The 15,748-nt window shown below is 42.3% G+C and overlaps 1 protein-coding gene across 8 annotated transcripts in view; it reads left to right on the forward strand.

Moving 5' to 3' along the window:
• Positions 1,293 to 15,748, forward strand: part of KDM6A (lysine demethylase 6A) — a 200,434-nt gene continuing 185,978 nt past the window's right edge. For 7 of the 8 annotated variants that reach the window (XR_002340583.1, XM_021079778.1, XM_021079779.1 and 4 more), the window contains exons 1-2: positions 1,293 to 1,864; positions 2,099 to 2,162. Coding sequence is in view for 7 of the 8 variants with exons in the window: in XM_021079778.1 (XP_020935437.1) it covers positions 1,704 to 1,864; positions 2,099 to 2,162 (225 nt within the window). In the remaining variant the exon portion in view is untranslated. The remainder of the gene's footprint in view (positions 1,865 to 2,098; positions 2,163 to 15,748) is intronic. The other variant, XM_021079781.1, reaches the window with a different exon arrangement.

Genomic DNA, 15,748 nt, shown 5'->3' on the forward strand with positions numbered 1-15,748 from the left:
TGGTTACATTGTTGAAAATATAGAGTCCATGTTTATAAAGGAAACCTTGTCTTTATATGTCCATTAATTTTGTCCTATCCCTGATGACTGGAGGTGTGCCCTCTAACAGATCTGTTATATGAGACATAGCTTATTCAATGTCTTTTGAAAAGCGTAATGGACCGAACACATGTTTTCTTTTCCTCCCAATTATACTGTAGATAGAAAGGCAGACTAGTGACTTTTATTTGCATATGGCCGGAACAAGTTACTGTTGCCAAAGACATGGGGCGGGGGGGGGGGGCGGTGGACAGAAAAAGGTTTTCTGGGCTGCAAGCTTCGATGAGGATCTGAATTATGTCTTCTCTCAGGCCTGTCTACAAGTAGCCCCAACTCTTCCATGAGGGCCCCACTGAGATCAAACCAACATTCTGGAGATGTCGCTTTAACAATTTTTCGTCATCGCTTTTCCTTACAACACTATAATGAACTACTGATAAAACGCGGGTAGCACGAAAATTTGGCCCCAAAGTGCCGCCAACAGACCTTCGGCGGTGGGGAGCGTGGTCTGCGAGCCGGACCCCCGTGGGCGACTCTTCATTCCCTCCGGCTGGGGATCACGGGGCCTTTCTCCCTTCACTTGCGGCGCGAGCGAGGGAATCGGGGCTGGCAGCGGAGGCCTGGCCTAAGGCGCCGCCCGAGGCGCGGAGCACGGGGGCCGGCAGTCGCTGCCCGAGTGCACTCCTCGCGGAGGCCATTATCTCCAGCGGTGCCAAAAGTGTGCGCCTTCTTTGGAGGGCGGAGGTCAGGGGCCAGGCACCGCCTCCCGGCGACGCGACCCTTATCAGGCCCTCTGGGGCCGGGACCCCCGGAGCCTATGCTGCTGGAGCCGCGATCCCGGCCCAGCCCGGGGCTCTCGGCCAGGCAGAGGCCGTCCATGGCGTCCTCGCTCACTGCTCGCGCCCGCCGCGGGCGGTGCCGGACCTCGCCCTTCCCCAACGCTCCCCTCCCCCTCCCGAGCCCGCCGCGACTCCCGAGGTGACACGGCCCGGACCCTCCATTCTCTGCCCCAGTGTATTTAACCGGCACAACCTAACCAGCTAGTCCCTCTCGGTGCCAACCCTTCGCCCCGACAGACGGGCCGAGCAGCCAACCACCGGCCGGAATTGGCGTGCGTCCCGCTCCCCGTCGGTGGCGGCCTCGGTGGGCGGGGCTCGGGCAGCTAGCAAGTTGAGTGGAGCCACGGCTGACGTGAGTCAACAAAGGTCACGTGAGGCGAGCGGGCCCCGCCGATTGGCGGCGCTGGCCGGGCGGGGAGGGGGGGGTCACGGCGGCGGCGTGGGGTTCGCTGTGTGACACAATTACAACAACTTTGTGCTGGTGCCGGGGAAGTTTGTGTCTCCAACGAATCCCCCCCGAGTCCCTCAGCCCCGCGCGCTCCGGCCGTCCCCGCCGTCCCCGCCCGTGGCTGCCCCTCGCCCGCCCCCGCGATGTGACCCTACAAGCCGAGCCGCCGTCGCTGCCGACCCGGGGGCTCCGCAGCCCCTGCCGCCGCCACCTTCACCGCCGCCGCGTTGGGATTTTTCGTCGCTGCCGCCCGCGGCGGAGGAGGAGGCGGCGATAAAGTTGGTGTGCCGGTCCCGCGCGGAGATTGGGAGCGTCGTTGCGGGCCCCGGCCCGCGAGGGGGGTGTCGGCGTTGGAGTTGTGAATTCGCTGCGTTTCCATGAAATCCTGCGGAGTGTCGCTCGCTACCGCCGCCGCTGCCGCCGCCGCTTTCGGTGATGAGGAAAAGAAAATGGCGGCGGGAAAAGCGAGCGGCGAGAGCGAGGAGGCGTCCCCGAGCCTGACAGCCGAGGAGAGGGAGGCGCTCGGCGGACTGGACAGGTACGGGCCGCCGTCACCCGCCCGGTCGGCTCCGGACGGGTTGGCGCCGCTCTCTGGGGAGGCCCGAGCGCGGCTCGCCTCTGGCCGCGGTAGCAGTGGCGGCGGCGGGGCGGGCACCTCGGCTTGGCGCTCTCGGTGCCGTGATCGCCGCCGCTGGGGCCTCGGGCTCGGGCAGGGATGGGTCGGTGGTGCCGGCGGAGCCTTAACGGGCCGCGTGTGTGTCTCTCCCCACAGCCGCCTCTTCGGGTTCGTGAGGTTTCATGAAGATGGCGCCAGGACGAAGGCCCTACTGGGCAAGGTAAGGCAGCCGCGGGCCGGAGCGCGGACACGGTGTACGCGGCCGGCGCCCCGCTCGCCCCGGGCCCGGCGGCCCGGCCGGCGCTCATTGTGGCCGCGAACGATGGCCGAGGGGCTTCCGGAAAACTATTTCCTGCCTCTGCTCTCCCCCCACCCCCCCACCCCCGGATCCCTCGCTCGCTCCCTTGTGAAATCGCCCTCTCCTCTCGTAGCTGGAGGAACAGAGACGGCAGCGTTTCGGGGCCGAGCTCCCCCCGGGTCGACCAAAGAGCCTGTTATTTGGGGGCTTTTGGAAAGTCGAGCCACGATCTCTCCGAGGTGGCAGTTTAGGGTCAAGGGCTCGTGAATGCGTGTAGATTTCCCCCACATTTCCGAGTTACTTGCCTGCTGTGGGTTTTTTTTTTTTAATTTATTTTTATTTTTTATTCTTTTCCTCCAGGCAGGCTGTTGGTGAAGTCCCCTGTTAACCCACCGTTGGGGGCTTTCTTGTGTCCCCGCTCCCAGAAGGGGGAAGTTGCACGTAGGTTAGGGCGGCGAAGAGTTTGCATGGGGCTGTTGACATGCCTCTCGATGGGTCTGTCTTCTACCTGAAGTTAGGTGACTTGTTTACTTTCGGGGTGTTTGGGCGGCAGAAATCCTGCACTTATTTGTGAACGTGTTTTCTTCCTGGAGCCTCGCTTCCTGCGCGTCTGACAGGGGAGGCCGGGGAGAATTCGGGGTGTAGTCTCTGTTTATTTGTGTGGAAAGTTGTTGGCACTGTCATTTAGTTAAGTAATGGCTGCTCCTATCGGCCCAAGATGGCGGGACAGGGTGGGAGGAGAAAGTGAAGGGGGGGTTTGGGGGGAGGGAGGAGAGGTAAACATGGAAATAAATAGTAGCGATGAATAGGCCTCTCCTTCGGAGTGTGCAGCTCGGTGAGGTTTGATAAAAATTCCCCAAGACTATTTGCATCCAGAATGCTTGTACCCTTCTCAGGCTTGAAAGCAGCATTCAGAAACCTGGTAAATGCTTATCAACCTGTAGCACATTTAGTTACCCATCCGTCAGCTATTGAACAAAGGCAGTGGAGTCTCGATCTGTGTTCATCAGTTTGTGTCTCTTGACCAAAATCTGATCGAAGTGATACTTGTACGCTTGCTTCTTGATCGGGACCGTGAAACTTGGAGTGTGCGGGATAGGTGGTGCATCCATTAGACGTTATCTTCCCCAGCTGAAATCAGTAGCTTTGCAATTGACACCTGGCGTTATTGTTGCGATTGAGAAGGAAGTTTGAAATGACTAAAGCCTTGAGTTATATTCTTAAGTTGATTTTTTTTTTTTTTGTAATTTAGTTGTCCCGAATTTTTATCTGTAGTTTGATTTAGGAGAGTCACTAATTCCTTTTATTTGAAATTATACTTTTGTTTCTGTTTCAGTGTAACTTAAGTGTAAGGGGTTTCAAACACAGGTAAATGACCAGAAAGCTAAACAGGAATAATCCTTTTCAGTAAACCCAGTCCCTTTGACCGGTGGACAAAAGTTGAATTAAACTGACTATGTAGGTATTAATTGGCTTCATTGAAATTATCGCCGGAAAAATGAATAGCGACTAGCTCTCAAATGATTTGAAGCCTTGAAAAAATTTTTTTCAACCTGAGTATTTAAAGTATGTTATTTAAAATTACTTGACTACTGTCAAAGTTGTCCTCCCAAAAGATTAAGCAAAATATTTAAACTTAGGAGCATTTAGTTTGGAGTGATTTTTGCCCATGTAATAGGGTGTTGGTGAAATTGTTTGCAAAGATAATACATTTGGAAAAGTTTAGCCAAAATCTATTTGCTTTTGGTTACAGTAATGAAGAAATAAATGGGATCTGATGTTTTATGTGGATAATATGTAAAATGCTAGGTGATTTCATGTGTCAGAATGCTTGTATTTAGATGAATTGACAGTGGATCGTGCTTTACATTGTTTTGCAGATTGTAGTTTCGAATATTGAGCCCTGCAGTTATTATGCACTTTTGAGTTTAAATTATAAAAGAAGCAAGCATTTTCAAATTTTTTTTGTGAAAGTGTGCTTTACTTTATTGATGTTTGAATACAGTAACATAAATGAGAAACTTGTAAAGCTTCATGTGTTATGTTTTGTGGAAGAAGGAAGGCTTCATAAAGTACTGGGTAGTTTGATAAACTACTGAGTATTTTGTTAAGCTAAAAAAAATTCTTCATTGCTTCAGACCCCATGCTTGTGATGTCCTGTGTATTTAGGTCAAGACTCATTAGCCTTAACATTAAAACAGTCTAGAGTATGTGCTCGTAACCACATACAATTCTTGGTTGCATCCTTGTGAGCGTACCCGTGAAATGTGTAATGTAAAGCTTGATATTATATAACCTCGTACCATGTGCTCGAACTGGGTTTTGAATAGAATGAATGATCTGGAGTCCTGCTGTAGGAAGTAATTGAATTTTTTAGTTTCATCCATCTTTTGAACAGTCCTGGTAAACTGTGTTTTTTTGTGGAGTGTTGAGCTGTGTTGGTTTCAGGATTCTTTTTCTCTGAAATTCTTGAAAATAAGAGTTGGTTTTTCTTTGTCGGGTAGGTTCAGGCTACTTACCTAAGGGCAGATACTGGAATTGAACAACTACCAGGATTATTCTCTTTTTAGCTATGATCTTTGTCGCCCCCCCCCACCACAGATGTAGTCTGCATCTTGTATAACTTTTTTTTCTTTGTGATAGAAACTTAGCTGAAACTAATTGCTTTCAAAAATTCTTATTCCTGTATATTATTGGATTTTCTTTTAAGGTTTTAAATTTTCCTTAGTAGGTTTTAAAGAAGATTAACTCTTGACTTTAAAGCTTTGGAAAGTTTAAAACTTTTAATAGTAAGTATGTCTTACTGGCCCCTAAACTTGTATATTCCTTTTCTAAGTGTGAGGATACTTTGTCCAAACTGCTGATTTCTCTTAGTCTCTGAATGCTTTTGAAAAATTAATTTCTGTTGGAGTCATTGAAAGAATTTCGTTTGAATGATTGTCATTTGATATACAGTGCTTGGGGTTTTGGATTAAAAAATAAATTAGTAATACAGTATATTGTTTTTGTAGTAAGACCTTTAAAAGATTGTAAACAGCAAGTAGTAGCTTAATCAGAGTTCTTGAAATTGGCATTATCTTGACCACTTTCCTTTTTAAACTAATGCTGACCGTTAATCTTTTGGAAACATAGTAGTTCAGGATTCTTATTTTTTTAATTACAGTAGAATTACTGAAAAGTAACTGAAAAGTGAAACATTTTTAACAGAAATTACGCTATGGTGGCATTTTAGTACATTTTCGAAAATCTTTTGGGTTAATCTTGTTTTCAATTGATAAGGATTTGAGTTAAAGTATAACATAGTAATAATTCATATAGTATATGAATATGGCAATACTATACATTTATGTCTATAGTAGTAATATGATCAAGGGTTGTGAATCCTTGTCAAGGAACTATTGCTAAAATACAGAGTTGTTCCTTTCGAAGTATCTGTATCATTTTGAAATTTGTATTAAATACTCTTAATGGGATTTTTTTTTTTTTTTTTGGGTAATTCTGTTGATCAATAGAAGGACTATGTAGAATACCTAGAAGTAGTAATGGATTGTTTACCATTTTAAGATATATGTGCCTTTTTTTTTTTTTTTAAACTAGGTGCTAGTTAGTATGAAAATAGTTGAAATTTAAAATTTTGGGGGCAGTGGAAGTAGTTTAAGGTCCATTAAAGGATATATTTTCCTAAATTTGGTTTGCCTGCATGTAGATGGTAGGGGAAAATTATTAGGTCATTTCTAGAGGTGTCTTACTTATACCATGATATTTGAATGTTGATGTTTCAAATTATTCTATATTATGTTCTGTGTTTTGTTTGCTGGCACTTAAAGGGATATATTTATTTCCAGTGCTTTTTAAGTTGTGACCCCCCCCCCACATACACATACACAAACACCAGATAGCTCTTTCTGTAAAATCAATTACAAGTAGAAATGACTAGGGAAGAAAAACTGCCTGAGAGATGAGTTTTTGTGACGTAGGTTGTAAAGTGGAATGGTGGGCCATACACTTTAAGCCAAAGTGAAGGTTCACTGCTTGGCTAGATAGCTACAGAATAAAAAATCTTTTTCTGATTTGGTTATGTAACATTAATTTTTTATTTATGTAATGCCAGTATTATTTAGCAGGTTTGAAAAGGTTTTTTTTTTGTTGTTGTTGCGTTTATTTTTACTTTGAAACTCATTGCTATGCTTTGAGCTCTTTGAAATTGATGTTAAAGACAGTGGATTATTAATATTTTTGAAATGTGGTATCAAGAGAACTAATTTATGTTACAAAACACCATCAGATTGTCTAAGCATTGAAATAGTGGTTAGGTTATTTAGGACCCACACGTATTTATTTGTGGACTAGTTAATTAATGGAGTTTATGTATTAAATACATAATTGATAGTCTTAATGTACTCACACTGAAGCTTCGCATGTAATTGTATCAGTTTTCCATATTGGTTTGTAATTTGTGGACAGTAAGTTACAGCAACAAATATTTGAGAATCTTAGATGCAAGTCCTCTATGCAGGGAATATGGAGGAAGATAACATAGATATCCCCTATTTGCACTGAAAACTTAAAATTCCAAAAGGGTGAGATAAGTATAACTAACACAGAGACATCAGTGGCAGAAGCAAAGTGTGAAGTATCCTGAAAGTTTATGATAAAAGTCAAGTTAACAATTTATACAAGTTAAAAAACTTCTTTCTGTCTTTTTTTTTTTTTTTTTTTTTTTTTTGCCATTCATGAAAACGTTGAAGCATGCACAAAAAGCAGTCGCAGGAGCCTGTTCGTGAAGCATGAGGAAGTCCCAGCTCTTTGTCCTTGTAGGTGGTCTAAACAAGGACCTTGCTGGAAAGGTGCTTTGGAGGCACATGTAGCATATGGTAGAAGGAGTAGGCATTAGCCTCAGAATCACCTGGTCAGTGGTGGAACACAGGGCAGAAGGTACCCATAGACTGTGTGTGTACTCTGGAGAGTATTGGGATCCTGATTAGACCTTGTTCATGCAAAGATGGAGATGCTTTTACAGTATTTCTAGCCAAGGCACATTAATTTGAACGTCATTCATTTCACAGATGAAAACATTTCTTTTTTTTTTTTTTTTTGTCTTTTTTGTCTTTTGTTGTTGTTGCTGCTATTTCTTGGGCCGCTCCCTCGGCATATGGAGGTTCCCAGGCTAGGGGTCGAATCGGAGCTGTAGCCGCCGGCCTACGCCAGAGCCACAGCAACGCGGGATCCGAGCCACGTCTGCAACCTACACCACAGCTGGCAACGCTGGATCGTTAACCCACTGAGCAAGGGCAGGGACCGAACCCGCAACCTCATGGTTCCTAGTCCGATTCGTTAACCACTGCGCCACGACGGGAACTCCGAAAACTTATTTCTGACATCCCTTATGCTACCTAACACATTCTAGGGCTGACTAAAGTAAAGGTAGGAGTGCTGTCCTGGCTCCTGTCCTCCTCATGTCTCTCATTTTTAGATTTAACTATTAACTCTTCTGGACTGTATATTCCTGATTTGGGAATTTCAAAAGTTAATTAACAGTCCCTGGATTTTAGATTATTAGAATTAATTTCAGAAGTTAACTGACAGTTGCTAGCTTAAAATGAGTTAAAGCACATGAGACTCACCGTATCCTGATGTATTTTATTTTATTTTTTCCTTAAAACATTTAATGAGAGGGAGTTCCCTTGTGGCTCAGTGGGTAAAGGATCTGGCTTTGTTAATGCTGTGGCTTGGGTAGCTGCTGTGGCTTGGGTTAGATCCCTGGCCCAGGAACTTATGCGTGCTACAGGTGCGGCCAAAAAAATAAGTAGAAGATACAAAGAGGAACATGGGATCTGAGGATACAGGTCTCCATGAGGATACGGGTTCAATTCCTGGCCTTGCTCAGTGGATTAAGGATTTGGCATTGCTGTGAGCTGCGTGTAGGTCACAGATGTGGCTCAGATTTCCAGTTGCTGTGGCTGTGGCTAGCAGCTGCAGCTCATCAGATTGGACTGGGAACTTCCATATGCCTCAGGTTTGGCCCTAAAGAGCAAAAAAAAAAAAAAAAAGAAAAAGAAAAAAGAATAAGAAGAAAAAGAAATTCTCTGACAAAGTTTTGGAAGGATGCTCAAGAAATAGTTAATTAAGTAATGATCATATTGGAGTACAAAACAGCTTTAGTGTGAGGAGGGCAGGTGATTTTAAACCATATTTCTGTACTGCTGTTATTTTTTTTAACCATAGACATGCATTACCTTAACGTTAATAACATAAGCACACTGGTAGTGAGTGTACCAGAATTATATTTTAGTTGATTAAAGATGGATTTTTATACTACTGTGTATACCTGTGAATGACTTATTGTCAAGTTGGGATACTTCTGATCTTGATCGTCCTTCAGTGAGGATAGGTGGGGGCAAATGGAGTAGAGATGTGAATCCTATTTGATTCTATTTCTTTGCATTTTATTTATGTGGCTTTGTAATAGTTGCTGTACTCATTCATTTTGATCTTCAGCATCTGTTTCATTGACGACTATTTTTGGTCCTGATTTGGCCCAGGCTGACATTTGGGACCTGATTAAAAATTATAACCTGGAAGGGTGGGCGTAATTGCTTATATAGACAGTTTTAGGTTTCTCAGCCAAATTATGGGCTGTTTGCCACTTCTATGAGAAAATAAATAAATATTTATATAAAAATTATTTATTTTCTCTTACCCATTTCTTCCTTTTATTTTGTCTTCTCTGTATTACTAAGACTGTCATCATTTTGATGTCAACGTGTTCTTTTTTTTTTTTTTCTTCTTTTTTTCTATTTTTAGGGCCGCACCCACAGCATATGGAGGTTCCCAGGCTAGGGGTCTAATCAGAGCTACAGCCACCAGCCTATGCCACAGCCACAGCAACATGGGATCCGAGCTGCGTCTGTGACCTACACCACAGCTCACAGCAATGCCAGATCCTTAACCCACTGAGTGAGGCCAGGGACCGAACCGGCAACCTCATGGTTCCTAGTCAGATTTGTTTCTGCTGTGCCATGACGGGGACTCCCATGAATGCGTTCTTGTATTCTTTATGTGGTTTTGTCTGTGGTAACATTTTGTTTGTGTTAGCATAAGTAAAAGATGCTACTGCTAAGTTTATTCTCAGGAAGAAGGTTGGGCTTTGTTATAGTTAAGAGTATTATATAAGGTCATTTAATTTAATTTAGAACAGTGGAAGAAACCTCTTTGGATAAAGGATTGTTTTCAGACTATAGATCTAGTACATTATGTTCATTTAATCTTTCTCTTTTAAAAAAAGTTTATCAGGGAAAATTTCCCATATTTTCAAAAGCAGAGAAAGTAAACCAACCAACCATCACTGATCATTACCCAGCTTCAACAATTTTCAACTCGTAACCAGTCTTGTTTCATCTATATTTTGCCCCTCACTGCCATTATTTTGAAGGAAATCTCAAATATCAATCTCATCATTTAATCCATAGATATTTCTGTTTGTCTCTGAAACTTAGCCACAATGTCCTTATTACACATAAAAATAACTTCTTAATATCAGATATCCATGGGCACTTATTTATTTGCCCTATGGAAGTTAAGAATTAGTTCCTTGGGAAATGAGTAGAAAACATTTAGCTGAAAACATGTGATTTTGTATTTTAATATTGTGGTAGAATTCTATAATAGAATATTTACATAAGGTGTGTCAAAAGAGATAATTGTTCCTGAGAACTTTATGAGTCTTTGTTGTTTTAGTCTGTTTGGATAGTTTGTATATTTTAGGAAATATGTTTTTAAGATAAACTAAGTGTTTCAGATTTTTGAATTTCAGGTATCAGAATGAGAACTAGAAAAGCTTCTACTTGGCTTGATTGATTTGTGGAACTGCTGAACTGTTCTGAGTGAGGGACTGTGCCAAGTCCTGGGGGAACAAGTAAGACCTGGCCTTTGCCTGTGCATTCTATAGAGAGAGTGAGTGACCACATGAGGTAGTAAGTACAATAACCTGGGTATATGCAAAGGGCTATCAGCTCTCAAATGATGGAAGAGTGAAAACATTTGAAACTTTTGGGGGGTTGTGCCTGCAGCTTGGGGAAGTTCCTAGGCTAGGGATTGAAACTGCACCATTGCAGTGGCTGGAGCTGTAGCAGCGAAAATGCCAGATCCTTAACCTGCTGAGCCACTAGGGAACTCCAGAACATTTGAAACTTGATTATGGGTAGTTTAAACTGTCCACACAAATTTCCAACATTTTGGAGCAGTTAGTTTAGACCAGAGAAGTGAGTGATAGAAACTGCACAAAGATTTAATGTGTCGGTCTTGGTTATCAAACATAAATAGAAGTTTAGCAAGAGGAAAAAGAGCTGAGAGTTGGAGATATGAAATGGTGTTTGAGGAATTGTGAATAGTTCAGTATGGAGAGAGGATGGGATGTCTTAGTGGGATTGGGAGGAGATAATTGAGCATGTGAAGGTCCCCATTACAATAGGCCATAGGATGTTTTAGGGAGTCATTGAACTCAACTCTCCAGTCAGGGGAAGTGACATGACCAGAAGTAGATATTCTGGGAATATTATTGGCTACAGTGAGAAGGATAAAATGGAGGGGAAAGGAACCTAGTTGTGAAGTATTGATTTTAAAAGCACTGCATGGATTTTAGGGTAGACTTCTTATGTCACTGACTAGATGTATGATCTTTGGGCAAATTGTTTTATCTTTCAGAGGCTCACTTTTCTCATCTGTAGAATGGAAGCGGTAACAGATTTTTTACAGGCTTTTGGATTTTGCATTAGGGAAAAAATGTGTAAAGTGCCTGGCATTGGGCCTGGTGTGGAATGTGCTCAGTGCAAGATAAATGTTACAATCATTTTGGAAGACAGTTTTTATTTATTTAAAAATTTTTTTTATTGAAGTATAGTTGATTTACAACCTTCTGTCAATTCTTCTATTACAGCAGAGTGACCCAGTCATACATATATATACATTCTTTTTCTCCTGCGAATGGATAAGCAATGAGGTCTTGCTGTATAGCATAGGGGCAAGACAGTTTTTAAAGTGAAGCTGTAGTTTAGGAATGAGAGGTGGGAGATAGAGGCAGTAAACTGAATTTATCATTGTCTTTGATATTCCTTGTCTTAGTAAATGGCGCTTACCACTACCCATGCTAGAAACCGTAGAATCTTATTTATTTATTTAGGCTGTACCTATGGCATATGGAAGTTCCTGGGCCAGGGATAGAATCTGAGTCGGAACTGCAACAGCTGTGGCAACACCAGATCCTTAACCTGCTGCACCACAGTGGGAACTAGGAGTCATTTTTAACTTCTCTTTTTCTTAACCTGTCAAGTTCTAATAGTCACCATATCTTGACATTTCTATGTCTTAAATTCCAAATCTGTTTTTCTCCATCCTCACTGCCACCATTCTAATTGCAGCCATGATCCCACCTTTAATTTTTGAAATACCTTCATATAACTTTTTTGAATAGGTATACTTGCACATAGTACAAAATTGAAAAGTTACATAAAGGATGTTGCAGTGAGAACAAAATCTCTCCCACATCATCTTCTAGTCATTTATTTCCTATTCTCAGGCAGCCACTGATAAAAGATTTATTGAGTAACTTCATATTTCAACACACATATAAGTATATTCTGTTGTATTTTTTCCCAATGCAGTGAGTTTATACTGTATAAAAATTGTTAAAACGCTTTGCTAATTTGGCTGCTTGTCATATGAAAATATTAGTTGTTTTTATATTGAATTGTCTTGGGTTTGAGAGTTCACTCATTCAGGTAATGAGATGTTGGTGAGGAGAATGGTTTGGGTGGTTACGTTGATTTTGAGGTTCTGTTACTCCTTTTATATGTGGTTTCAGAGGCAGAAATTCCTCAACATGCAAAGATTTTTTTTTTTTCCTTTTGTCTTTTTAGGGCCGCACCTGTGGCATATGGAAATTCCCAGGCTAGGGGTCGAATCGGAGCTGTAGCCCCCAGCCTACGCCACAGCCACAGCAATATGGGATCTGTGACCTATACCACAGCTCATGGCAATGCCAAATCCTTAACCCCCTGAGCAAGGCCAGGGATCAAACCTGTGTCCTTATGGATACTACTTGTATTCTTGATTAGTCAAAAACGGTACAGGACTTACTGTATGATTAACTTATTGCAGAATACCTTTATTTTCAGTACATATTGACTGGTAGTGGAGTTAGAACAATGGTACTTTACTTTTTTGAGGTCATTAAAGGGTCAGTGTGGTTGTGTACAGTTTGTATGTGATTTTGGGAGTGCATGGATCCCTTTGAAGTCCAACTGTGGACTCCATTATTTTCAGTTAGTTCAGTTTAACTTATTCTTGCGTTAATGATAGGAGTGTGTTGAGAAAGAAAAGCTTTTAGAACCACTGGATTGGGCAGGCTTGAGTGGCTTAGATTTTTACCACACAGTTTTGTGGTATTTTTTAACCACTTCGCATTTTTTCTCAAATTCTCTAGTGATTGTAAGGGTGTTAGAAGAGATGTGGATTGATCAATCCCTAGAGAACTTATTGTTCTAACTGGAAAAATAGTTGTGTAAGTACGTGCCCTTTTGACATAGTTAATAGCCTTTAGAATTGTTCCTTAGCCTGGGTGCTCAAAACGTTGGCTTGGGAGTTCCCTGGTGGCTGAGCAGGTTGTCACTGCTGTGGCTCAAGTCACTGCTGTGGCGCAGGTTTGATCCCTGGCCTGGGAACGTTCACATGCCACAGGTGTGGCCAATTAAAAAATGCTGTCTTGGTTGGAGGCTGTGATATGCTGGTAAGAACAATGGATCAGAAAACTGAAGACCAGTGTTTTGGTGTCTGCTGCTTATTTTGTCAAGTGTCTTAATTCTTGTGGTCCCCAGTTTCACCATCTTTTAGAATGAAAGGCTAGGAATTAAGAATTTCCAAAGTGGAGTTCCCGTCGTGGTGCAGTGGTTGGCGAATCCGACTAGGAACCATGAGGTTGCGGGTTCGATCCCTGCCCTTGCTCAGTGGGTTAACGATCCGGTGTTGCCGTGAGCTGTGGTGTAGGTCACAGATGCGGCTCGGATCCCGCGTTGCTGTGGCTCTGGTGTAGGCCGGCGGCTACAGCTCCGATTGGACTGCTAGCCTGGAAATCTCCATATGCCACAGGAGCGGCCCGAGATATGGCAAAAAGACAAAAAAAAAAAAAAAAAGAATTTCCAAAGTGACCGTCACCAGAATCCTAGGTGCTGGTTCATTTGATTTATAGGATTGACTCAGTTCTTTAAGATTTTGACCCAGAAGGGGGGTACAATGGAAGTTTGTCCTGGATTGTAATTTTCTTCAATTTTAGCCTCAAGCTTTCGATGACCAGAAACAAATGAATGCAGGCATATAATGGAACTGAGACTTAGGTGTTTTTGTTAATCTGATTAATTATTCAGGTAGTCTTAGATTGAGTTGAAAGTTGCCTTGTTGAGTAATGGTTAGTGTTTTGACTTCTCCAAACTACTTATCTTATAGTTTGGATTGTTATTTCTTAGGTCAGATCTGGTGTTTTTAATTCTAGAAGATGGGTTTAATCACTGCTAGGAACTTATGACAGGGCTAAATGAATTCCCAGATGTAAATTGATAAGAAATATCACACTGAATAAGTATGTACTAGTACGTATTCCATATTTGGGTGTTAACAAAGATAAGTAAGGCCCCACAGTTTTCCTACAAGTAGCAAGACTTGGCATTAGTTGAGGCACTTTCCTATCTATTGTAAACTTTTATATTACTGAATTTTTCTGTGTATGTGTATGATTATATTATGATTATATTTTCATTATAGATTTGGAATTTTTAAGTTAAATTCAGAGTATAACACTTAAGGAGAAACTTTTTTGCTAACATTTTTTCAAAGATGCTAAGTGGATAGATAAATGAAGCGGGTCTTCTGTCATTGGAGATGTTCATGTTTGCTCATTGAACTGCTTGGCCAGGATGTTGTAGACAGCATTTAGACATCAATGGATGACTTTTACTGTTAAGTTATCTGTAAAGATTATTCAATTCTTAAATAGTCATGATTCTATGAAAAGAGGTGACTGGGTCCTGATTATCTGAAGAAAAAGAAGAGTCCTTGCTACTCTGATGTATGTTTTTTGGCTCTTGCTTTGTTTTCCTGGATTTGTTTGTCCTTACTCAGAGAAGTGAACAGTCACATGACAAATTGGATATCGTACATACATTTCTGTAAATGGAAATTTTTTTCCTGTTTTGACTTTTAAAAAATTAACTACTTGAGATAATTACAGATTCACATGCAGTTGTAAGTAATAATAGATCTAGTACAGTATTACGACCAGGAAATCGACATTGACACAGTCAAGCTAGAGACCTGTTCATCTCCACAAGTATCTGAGTTGTCCTTTATAGCCATGTTCACCTCCCCCAGTTCCTAACCCCTGGCAAGCACTGATCTGTTCTCCATTTCTATGATTTTGTCATTTGAAGAATGTTGTATAAATGGGATCATACAGTATGTATCCTTTTGGAATTACCATTTTTCACTCAGCAGAGCTCCCTGGAGATTAATCCAAGTAGTTGCATATATCAGTAGTTCATTCCTTTTTATTGCTGAATAGTATTCCACGGTATTGATGTACCACAGTTTCTTTAACCATTTATCTGTTCAAAGATGTCTTGAGTTATTTCTTTTTTTTGGTCTTTTTGCCTTATCTAGGGCCACTCCTGTGGCATATGGAGGTTCCCAGGCTAGGGGTCTAATTGGAGCTGTAGACACCAGCCTGCACCAGAGCCGCAGCAACGCGGGATCTGAGCCGCCTCTGCAACCTGTACCACAGCCCACGGCAATGCCGGATCCTTAACCCACTGAGCAAGGCTAGGGATCGAACCTGCAGCCTCATGGTTCCTAGTCAGATTCGTTAACCACTGTGCCACAATGGGAACTCCTTGAGTTATTTTTAGTCTTTGGCTATTACAAATAAAGCTGCTATGAATATTTATGTACAGGTGTTTTTATGAACATAAGTTTTCTCTGGGATAAATGTCCAAGAGTGCAGTTGCTGATAGTTGTATGTTTAGTCTTACAAAAATTACCAAACTATTTGCTAGAGCAGCTCTACCATTTTACAAGCCCATCAGCTCTTTCACCACTGTTCTAGTTTTGTGGCATCCTTGCCAGCATTTATTACTGTTTTTTAATTTTCCATATTCTGATAGAAGTGTAGTGATAGCTCACTGTTTTTTTTTTCTTTCTTTCTTTCTTTTTCTTTTTTTGGTGGCAGGGACCATGCCTGTGGCATATGGAAGTTTGCAGGCTAGGAATTCAATCCATGCCATAGCAGCGACCCAGATCCTCTTCATTGACAATGCTGGATCCTTAACTCGCTGCCCCACAAGAGAACTCTTCATTGTGGTTTTTTAATTTTAATTTAAAAAATTTTTTGGCTGTGCCTGTGGCATACAGAAGATCTGAGCCACAGCAGTGACAACGCTGGATTCTTAATCTGCTGATCCACCGAG

This window comes from Sus scrofa, chromosome X, assembly GCF_000003025.6.
Source record: "Sus scrofa isolate TJ Tabasco breed Duroc chromosome X, Sscrofa11.1, whole genome shotgun sequence".
In the NCBI taxonomy this organism is placed as follows: domain Eukaryota; kingdom Metazoa; phylum Chordata; class Mammalia; order Artiodactyla; family Suidae; genus Sus; species Sus scrofa.